General features: G+C 28.7%; 1 protein-coding gene across 1 annotated transcript; it reads left to right on the top strand.

Moving 5' to 3' along the window:
• The first annotated feature begins 1217 nt into the window (after nt 1-1217).
• Nucleotides 1218-6122, top strand: LOC107474365 (putative vesicle-associated membrane protein 726). The gene is given in 6 exon segments (XM_016093987.3): nt 1218-1407; nt 4992-5133; nt 5228-5348; nt 5456-5518; nt 6062-6094; nt 6096-6122. Coding segments are annotated over 6 exon segments (576 nt in total).
• The last annotated feature ends 5182 nt before the right edge of the window (nt 6123-11304 follow it).

The raw sequence follows: 11304 nt of genomic DNA, 5'->3' as shown, positions 1-11304 counted from the left end.
GCTTCTTTCTAGCAGTTCCGTTTGTGTTTTCTTTTGACAATTCCATTTGTGTTTTCTTCTATCTGCAGTTTTATTTACACTTCCTTCCAATAATTCCATCTGTGTTTCATTCCAACAGTTCCATAGACATTTTCTCTACTACTCTCTATTATCTTTCTAACAATAACATTAATACTTTTGACAATGTTATTGATAGCCTTCCTTACTATTTACTTGGTCCTATCGCAGTGCGTTGATATGAAACCTTGGTTTTCATGAAAATCTTGGAATAATTTGTTAACTTTATTATCCAAAACCATGTTATAAACATGCATGAGAGATATTAAGAGTTTATACTTTAAGAATGTATTTTTCTCCTAGAAACTGTTTCTTTGTTGTGATCTTGGGTTCGACTTCTTACCTATGCATTGTACTTTCAATCATCAAAGCTCAAACAATGGTTGCTATTTATCAAATCAAATAATAATCTATAAGAATAAAGTTCATGCATATACTAACATACATGAGAATTTCTGAGATTTTCTAAGTGAAAATAAGAAGTTTTGCTCTATTTCATTTATATTGTGACCCATCAACAATTTTGAGAAGAGAGATACGCTAGTGGAAAGAAAACGAATTTTATTATTTTAAAAATTTAATTAAAACAATAAAAATAACCCACATTAATTACTGATATGTCACAAAATGAATAAATAGAACAAAAACTTTCATTTGCTCTTAAAACACCTAAGAAATTCACCGTACATACATACATCTACATTTGCATGAAGTCCTAGTCCACCAAAGCCACTTTGGTTTAAAGACACATAACTTAGAACCAATAATATTCCCATTTGGGATATATTAAAAAATAGTCATCTAGTCATCAATTTTCATGCTTCTGAACACTTAGATGTTTTTTTAATGTAATTTGTTTAAATTCATTTTTTCAAATTTAGAAGAACATGTTCTCTCTTTTTTTGGGATGGCGGGGGGATTTCAATAGCGATGCCTTATTATTTATTTAAAATAACCTATTTTGAGTAAAAGGCTCCGTAGCTATCGTTAATACAAGCATTGAACATATCTAATAAAAAACTCGTACAACACAAATCAACCATTTTCTTTCCATTTCCAATACCCTCACCAATTTTCTCTCTTGCATATACTTTCTAGCCTCTCCATTCAATCCCTTGCACTTTGTTTTTCAGGGTCATTCTGTTTTATGTTTTCTGAAGATGGGGCAGCAAACTTTGATTTACAGTTTTGTAGCCCGTGGCACTGTGATCCTTGCTGAGTATACTGAATTTAAGGGAAATTTTCAAACAATTGCATCTCAGTGCCTTCAAAAGCTTCCTTCCTCCAATAATCGTTTCACCTACAATTGTGATGGCCACACTTTCAATTACCTTGCTGACAATGGCTTCAGTACGTTCATGATTTATAGGTTTTATCATTCCTCATTATATTTTCTTTCAAAATTATATTTGTTTATATATATGGATTATGGTGTATGTTTCTATTTTCGTTTTGATTTTTATTTTTCATTTCCATTTGATGATAGTTAACCAGGATAGCAAGAATTTTAAAAGTTAAAATAATTGTTCCTCTTCTTACTAGAATTTTTCTAACCCCTGCCTCTCTTGCTCTAAAAGAAAAAATATAAAAAAGCATGTGAGATAGTTATTATAAGAACAAAATGTGAGATACTTATTCTTGGTGGCCGGGTTTTAAGTACTCGATAAGCCTGGAAATATGCCTTGGTCTTCGTGGAACCACACAATTGTTTTCATTATTAATTTATTATAGTCTAAAAATAAAAGGTGACACTTAAACGAAGATTTTATAATTATTTTTTTGTAAAATATATTTTTTTTAATTTTTGGATGATGAATTTTAAAGATAAATTTTGATATATTATAAAATATTTTTTTTATTAAAAAATAATTAAATAAATAAATTATACTTTTAAACAAAATATGCAAATATAGAAACGGAAGATTCTAAGAAAATAAAATTGTTACTGTACAAACTTAACGAGCTTAGTAATTAAAAGAAAAGCTGATGAAAAAGATTTGTCAAATAACAAGATAATAGAAAAAATACTAATCAATTTGCCACTCAAATTTGATTCTAAAATATCAACAATAAAAGACACTAGGATTTATTGAAGATAACACTAACAGAGTTAATAAGTTTATTAGAAGTTTTTGAATAAAGATTGGCAAACCGATATGATAACAATTTTATATAAAATGCATTTTATTTTGCAAAGGATGCTTATTTAGAAAGTAATATTATCAACCATTTTCTTTTGGAAAAGCATGACATGTTAAATAGATGCTTGAATTAGTTCCCACTAATATTTGTTGTACAACGAAAATATCATCTCTTAGTAGCAGTAGATACTTCATTCTTTTTATCGATTATTATGCCAAAATAACGTGGAGGAAAAATAATAGTTAAATTTGTCTTTATTAAAAGATTATTTATTCTTTAAATTAGTTTTAAATAATTTTTTTAGTTATATTAATTTTTGAAAAATAAAATATAAATCAAATTGGTCTTTTTATTATTTAGATGATAACATCGCTTTAAGTGTTATATAATATAATGACGTGATAAGTTAATATCATGTGTCACAAGATGATTGATCAGGTCAGTGACATCTAACATATTTCACGTGCCACTTTACATGTAAAAATGTTATTTATAATTAAAATAGTCTCTGAAAGTTTATACGTAAACTATTTTCATCTCTAAAATTTTAAAAATTAATCAAATTAATCCTTATACAAATTTTATTTATTTCTTCATAATATTAAATTTAAAATAATTTTTGATAGTACTAATATAATTTTTATTATTGTTTAATTTATATGATAGAACTCAATAATTAAAAAACCGATTTATGACATCACTTGTTGAATCTTAATATTTTAATATAATTTTTTTAAAATAACTTCTTATTTATTTAGTGAAATTCAAAATTCTATACCTTTTAATATATAACTAGTATATAACTAATTTTAATATTTTGAATTTCACTAAATAAAATAGTAGTTATTTTAAATGTTTTAATCTTTTAATCTTACTAAATAAATATAGTAGTTATTTAAAAAAAATTATATTAAAATATTAAAATTCAACAAATGATCTCACAAATTGATTTTTCAATTATTGAGTTCTACTATATAAATTAAACAATAATAAAAATTATAATTTTAAAAAATTTAAAAGATTTAAATTTTAAAATAACTACTATATTATTTAGTGAGATTTAAAATATTAAATTTTTAAATGTATAATCAATAATAATTTGATAAACTCATTTAAATAAAATAAATTTTACTATAAAATAATTATAATTTGAAAATAAAATGACAAAATAACTTTATAATAATTTAATTATTTTTATTATTTTATGTAAAGAGAATTTTGTTTATTAAGGTCTAAAAAATAATATTAAAATTAGTATTATCAAAAAATATTTTAAATTTAATATTATCAAGAAAAAATAAAAAAAAATTTATATAAGGACTAATTTGAATAATTTTTAAAATTTTAGTGATGAAAATAACATATGTCTAGACTTTTAAGGACTATTATAATTATAAATAACTTTTTTACATGTTAAGTAACATATAGCATGTTAGATGTCACTGTAACATCTCAACTAATCATCTTACGATGATATGTGACATTAATCTATCACGTCATCATGCCACGTGGCACATAACGCGTCATCATCTAATTAATAGAAGGATTAATTTAACTTACATTTTATCTTTTAAAAATTAATATAACTAAAAAAATCATTTGAAAACTAATTTAAAAAATAAGTAATTTTCAAAAACAAATTTAGCTATTAACCCATAGATTTGCGATGAAAATAGCATATTCAATTCTAAACATCTGCTAAATATATTATAGGCAGAAGCTAGATACACAATAGTCTACCTAATAAACCATTATTTAACTCATAATCACCTAAAATGTGGAGTTTAACAAAAATGCTTCGTGAAATTGAGATGAAAAAGTCAAGGTATTCAGATTTCTTATGAGTTTGTTTGGTAAAGCATCTATGATATTATAATGAAAAGCTCTAAAAACTAACTAAAACAAATTACATGTTAAAAATATTTAGGATAATATCTAAAAAAATATCTAAGATATTATCTCAGGAGAATTATCCAAAAATTAATAAAATAGTGGTAGCCTAAAAAAATCTAGTTACACCAAATTGATTACGATGCGCCAGCTTATAAACTCTATAAATAGCTCATAATAAAGTTCATTTGTTCGAGTCACAACAATAACAAAATTATTTCATTTCTACAATCATTCATCAAACTATCAACCACCATCCTTAATACATAATTCAGTACAAACACATTAACCTAACTTAAAACTATTTTATAAAACTGATAGTGAGCATAAATTCCTTCATTGGATTGATAAAGGAAAATGAAATTCATATTTATGATCAATATTTTCAAAGATGGTAACGATTTAATGAGAATATATACTAGTACTCGTGGTATAACAACTTACATTATTACTTGATTTTTAGGTTAAAAAGATATTATACATCCCTTTCTTTTTTCTGATATGCAGTATAATATAAACTTTTAAGAGCTATTTGCCTCTATTATCATAAACTTAACAATAGTTTCATTCACATAGTTGTATTCTTTGGATTTTACACCATATCATAATAGAGGTAATACCTAATACTTTAGTTCATTGTTTGTGCGTGGCACAGTAGTATTATCATAATGTTTTGAAAATTGAACTAGTGGTTTAATTTTTGGTCATAAAACAAACATTGTTAGTAGGAATCATAGATCTAGTTAGATTATATTACCAATGCGGATAGATATACATACCAATATAGTAATCTCATAAATACTGATGTGACATTTTGTAAAATCCAAAATAGATTTAAAATGAAGTTGTAATGTATGTTTGGATTTTGACATAAAATGATGGATTTATTTTGGATGTTGCAGCCTATTGTGTGGTGGCAATTGAATCTGCTGGTAGACAACTTCCTATTGCTTTCCTTGAGCGTGTCAAGGATGAATTCAGCAAAAAATATAGTGGAGGAAAAGCATCAACTGCTTCAGCTAACAGTCTAAATAGAGAATTTGGGTATCTAATTTTATAATCAAATTTTTGTAATGAATGCACATATTTTATTACATAGATAATAATGTCATATTTGTTTTATTTATGGTAATTGCAGGCCAAAATTGAAACAACAAATGCAATATTGTGTTGACCATCCCGAAGAGATCAACAAGCTTGCCAAAGTAAAGGCTCAAGTTGCTGAAGTTAAGGGCGTAATGATGGAAAACATTGAAAAGGTATGATCTTTATGAATGTCATTATTGTTCTTTGTTAGCAAAACAACATAATTTATCTGGAATAAAATAGAAGATTTATTTATTTATTTATTTATTTATTTTTGCAGGTTCTTGATCGTGGAGAGAAGATTGAAATGCTAGTCGATAAGACTGACAATCTTCGCTCACAGGTTAGAACGTGAAAGATAATTCATTGATTTAAATGGAATAATTTTTAAAATAAATTACTTCAATAACACTTTTAAAACTAAATTACTTCACAATATAGTATTTTATTTAGTGAAAACGTTATTTAATTTTGTGGAGTTTTTAAATTTAAAATAAAAGATAGTAAACCAAGTCAAACCATAACTAATTTTAGAGGTTCAAAACATTACAAATCATAAAAAAACTCCCACAAAATTTTTTTATTATACTAAAAAAATACATGCTAGTAATATGTTTCAAACGAACGACGTCTAAGAAAGAGAAATATTGGAGGCTAATATTTTTTATTAATATTAGCTAATATTTTGGACTAACAATTTATATTTATACTATTAGAATTTAGAAGTTAAGATTTAAGGTTTAAAATTTTGTATTTAATATAGAATTGACTAAATATTGGCCAAAAAATATAAATTTTATTCATCATGTAGCATTATTTGTGTTTTAGGTGTAGATATTATGGTATGATCCAAAACCGTGTTGATTTGCTTGTGTTACTTATACAGGCACAGGATTTCAGAACACAAGGAACAAAAATGAAAAAGAAGATGTGGATTGAAAATATGAAGATCAAATTGATTGTTTTTGGAATCGCCTTATTGTTGGTTTTCATCCTTTTTATGTCAATATGTCGTGGCTTCAGCTGCTTAGGCTATTAACAATTTTTCAGATTTTGGACTTCAGTAGAAAATAGTGGGGTTGGTGGTTTTGTCATATATTTGTCTTAGAGATCTACCAAATATAGCAAGTACATATCTCATGAGGTTTGAGAATAGAAAAACTAGGTTTGGCTAATCAATGTATGTCAAATATCTTTACATTTATAATAAATGTATAATAAATGATTGATAAATGCAAGATAGAACTTTGATGGATGGAGATTATAAACCAGGACAGGGACTCTATCCATAAGGACAGAACCTATATTGTGTTTGTTTTATATTCGCAAAGAATGTCATTGGTAAACTTGCAGGTTTTTTTTTAGTATCTTTTAATTTGACAAGTTAAGTAATAATGTGTCGTGAATCAAAGTTTTATTTAAGAGTTTGTTGTAGCCAATAAATTATTAAATCTATAAAGCAAAATTTAAATTCTTAATACTTATTTAAGCGAATAAGTAAAATAACCACTCATTCGACTAAATCAAGTTGGTTTAAAACTAGAAATTTTGATAGCTTGAATTGAGGGAGCATATAGGCTTAATCCAATCAGAGTTAGACATGTGAAGATGGTTCGGTCCATTAGATTTGGTTCTTTTTGTCGATGTATGTAAAAGAATGGCGTCGGAGGTAGATTTTGGGCTAAGAAGTGGTTATTGTTCATAATCGAGATTGATGAAGAACATTACCAATCTTTAAATTCTTAATGATATTTATGGAATTCTCTCTGTTAAATCTCTGAAAAAAACATAGTTGTCAGAATCGAACCGGTGATCAAATCGGTCAAATTACTAAGTTATTAGGTTATTGGTTCAACCGGTGAGTTACTGGTTGAACCGATTAACCCGATCTTATGTAAATAAAAAATAAAAAATAGTAAAAAATTTAAGATATATATTTTTACTAACATTTTAAGAATATTTAGCTATTCTAAAATAATATAAAACAGAAATAATAAATATTTTATTAATTTTACTCTATCATAAATATTTTATTTTGTTTTTATATTAAAATAATAATTATTTTCAGATTTTAATAACTTATTAATAAATTTATATCTATTATACTATTATATACTACAAGTATTTATTAGCTAAAAGATATCTATATATATAATAATTTGTAAACATGTTAACAAGAATTGTGATAGCCTAGTGGTTGTGACTTGTTCCTTTTTTAGTTTGGACAGGGGTTCGAACCCAACCCCACCCGTGTCCGTTACGGTGCCACCCTGGAAGGGGTTCTATTATGAGAATTTAATTTATAAAATTATGCTTGTATTTTAAAATCTAGTTAACTTGTTGTATTCTGCAATTTAAATTATTTGTATTAAAATTGCAGAAATCAGGCTTGTTCTATTTCTACTTTTTTTTCTTAAATTGTATTAGTTCAGTTTTAGCGCATTTGTGTATTATATTAGAATTTGTTAAATTGCATTAGTTCAGTTTTCATCATACCAGTGACATTAGTTAGCATCAATTCATTTATGCATCAAGTTAGCATTAGTTCATTTGTGCATTATTCATGTATTAAGTTAGCATTAGTGCATTTGTGTATTATATTAGAACTGATATTTTTATCCATAATAACATTACGAGAATAATTTTTTTAAAATTATAGTTCACTTTGTTCTAACAGTATAAATTATGCATGACACAAAAGATTTATAAAATCAAACTACTTTTACAAAAAAAGTTGTAAGTAGACAAAAGTTTCTGACTAAGAAGACCAAGATATCTGCAGATAAAAAATTAAATAATAAGATTTTTAGTTATTATTTTTATATGAAAAAGTCTAATTTTTTATTAGTAATTAATTTTAACATTCGTTATCTAAAATTTAAAATAATTTAATGTGTATACTTTTATATTTAAAATATTTTAATTGTAAAAAATATCGAATGACATATTTTGATTTGTCAAATTATTAATATAAAATATAATTATATATAGAGTAAAAATAGTAGAGAGAAATATAAAAATAGAGAGAGGTAGATGAGAGAATTTAAAAAAGGAGTTTATTAATTTAAAAAAAATCTCAAGGACCTATTTGTCCTTCGAACTTTATTTGTAAAATGACATCAAGGACTTATTTGTCCTTCGAACTTTATTCCCCTTCCAGCGTGGCACCGTAACGGACACCTAGACACTGTTTCAGCCACGTCAGCCAGTTCCGTTTGGTGTATGAGAGGCAAATAGACGGAAGGACTAAATTGTCCTCCGTTTGTTAAAGTCAGGGACTTTTTTGTATTTAAATTTTGTCAGAGATGTATTTGTCAAAAATTTGAAAAGTCAGGGACCTATCTGTCTTTTTTCCTAATTAATATCTATCGGTTCGGTTTGACCAGTTTTACCAAGTTTGACCGGTTTTAACCGATTCACTCCGGGTTTGACTGATCCACACCGGTTCTCATCCTTGTTCGGTTTAAATAGCGGACCGGATCGGTTTGGAATCCGGTTCACCAGTTTTCTGGTCGAACCGGCCGGTCGGTCCGATTTTTACAATACTGGAAAAAAGAGCAGAATAAAAAGATAATATTATGTGTGAAGTTGTTTTGTTAAAATCATGGTTCTGAAAATTGAACCGGACCGACCGATTCAACCGGATTAACTGGGAACCGGTAACCTGACCGGTCCGGGTGAGATAAAAAATCGTCTAGCAACAAATCGGTGAAAAATCGGTCGAACCGGCGGTTAACCGGTGAATGATAAACCCCATTTGTAGGGTTTATCTTGTGCTTGATTTAAGGGATTTTATGACCTTTAACCCACATTTATTCAATGAAATAGCATGGTTTTATAACTTCTCCCTTAATTGTGCTTAAGAGTGAAAACATGCTTTTTAGGACTTAAAATAGCTAAATCTAGTTCTCCTTGATTCCATTAGATGCCTTGATATGTTTGTTAAGTGATTTAAGGTTTAGGAGGCAAAGATTGGATCAAGGGAATGAAGAAAGAAGCATGAAAAGTTGGAGAACTCATGAAGAAATGAAAGAACCGGAAAGCTGTCAAGCCGACCTCTTCGCACTTAAACGACCATAACTTGAGCTACAGAGGTCTAAATGATGCGGTTCTAGTTGGGTTAGAAAGCTAACATCCGGGGCTTCGAAACGATATAATATTTGTCATAGTTTCTACACGTATGGTGACGCGTACGCGCACAGTACGCGCATGCATCGTTGCTGCCATATGGTTCACTTAAAGCAATACGTGGCCAGTGAATTCTAAAGCCTTGTGGGCCCAATCCAACTCATTTCTGATGCTATTTAAGCCAAGGATTGAAGGGGGAATGAAGATACGTTCATGCTTTAGAAGTTAGTTACCAATTAGTTTTAGTTTAGCTTTTAGTTAGTTTCTAGAGAGAGAAGCTCTCTCTTCTCTCTAGAATTAGAATTAGGTTAGTTCTTAGATCTAGATCTATTTCTTCTTCTTCTCTCTTCCAATTTTCGTTCCTCTCCTCTGTTGTAGTTGTAGAATTCTTCTTCTAATGTAATTCCTTTGTTTGTAGTTTGTGAATTCTCTTTTGTAGATCTACATTTCTCCTTCAATGCAATTGGTAAGTTCTTTGTTGTTTTATGATTGATTTGGTTTTCTATTGTGGACCTCTTGCCTTTGTAGTTAGATCTCTCCTTAATTCTTGCAAATTCATGTGTTTACTTGTATTGCACTCTATGTGTTTGATGAAATGTCTCTTATAGCTATTAGTTAGATTTTGTTCCTCTTGGCCTAGGTAGAATAATTAGTGACACTTGAGGTATCTAATTCCTTTGTTGATTGGTAATTGGAGAGATTGCTAATTGGTTTGGAGTGCACTAAAGCTAGTCTTTCCTTGGGAGTTGGCTAGGACTTGTGGCTCAAGTCAATTCATCCACTTTACTTTCCTTTATTTAGTAAGGGTTAACTAAGTGGTAGCAATGAACAATTCTCATCACAATTGAGAAGGATAACTAGGATAGGACTTCTAGTTCTCACACCTCACCAAGAGCCTTTTATAGTTGTTAGCTTACTTTCTTGCCATTTATCTTCCATGCCTCTTATCAAAACCCCAAAATAACTCACAACCAATAACAAGACACTTTATTGTAATTCCTAGGGAGAACGACCCGAGGTTTAAATACTTCGGTTTATAGATTTTAGGGGTTTGTACTTGTGACAAACAAATTTTTGTATGAGAGGACTATTGTTGGTTTAGAGACTATACTTCAACGAGATTTCATTTGTGAAATTCTAAACCGTCAAAAATCCAATCATCAAAATGGCGCCGTTGCCGGGGAAGTTGCAATGGTGTTGTGTTATTGGTTATTGTATATATGTGAATATTGTGAATATATTGCCTTTTGCTTCATTTGCTAGTTGTAGAATTTTGTTTCTCTTAATTTCTAGTAGCTTTTGAATTTTATTTTCTCTTTTCACCATGAATTCTCATTTTGGCTATGAGTGTAATTACAACTATGTTGTAGGAAGTGGAGATTACAATGAGAATGTGTATCAAGGATGGATAACCAAAGGTGGGAGGAGCCATATGCATATGATCAATCCTCATGGCAACAACCCCTACCAATGCACTATGAAAAAGAGACATTCTATGATGCATATCAATCCAATGGCTATGGTGAATCTCCTTGTGACTTTCAAGAACCACCACCATATGCCTATGATCCATATGCTCAACATAACTCTCAACCATACTCACAAGCCCCTTCTTATCAACCACCTTCATATGACCCTAATCCATATCCATCCTACCAACAACCATATGAGCAATATGAACCACACATAGAGCCACCACCATTCCAACATCAACATTTTCAAGAGCCACCCCTCCATATTATTACCAAGATGAACCACCCCCAATATATGAAAATTTTCAACCATAAGATGAATTCTACCTTTCACCACAACCTCCCATGGAAGAATACTCATGTCTTTCAATCCAAGAGCCTTATGGTCCTACTCATGATATCCAAGAGGAAAAAGAGTCAAGGGATCGTCTCAAGGAAGCATTGGATCAATTTCATGCAACCATAGAGTGTGTTGTGCAACAAGTGGAAATAGTGGAAAACATAGAACCACAACAATTCTACCAAGAAG

Source organism: Arachis duranensis, chromosome 2 (genome assembly GCF_000817695.3).
Source record: "Arachis duranensis cultivar V14167 chromosome 2, aradu.V14167.gnm2.J7QH, whole genome shotgun sequence".
NCBI lineage: Eukaryota > Viridiplantae > Streptophyta > Magnoliopsida > Fabales > Fabaceae > Arachis > Arachis duranensis.
This window is presented reverse-complemented; position numbering and strand designations above follow the sequence as displayed.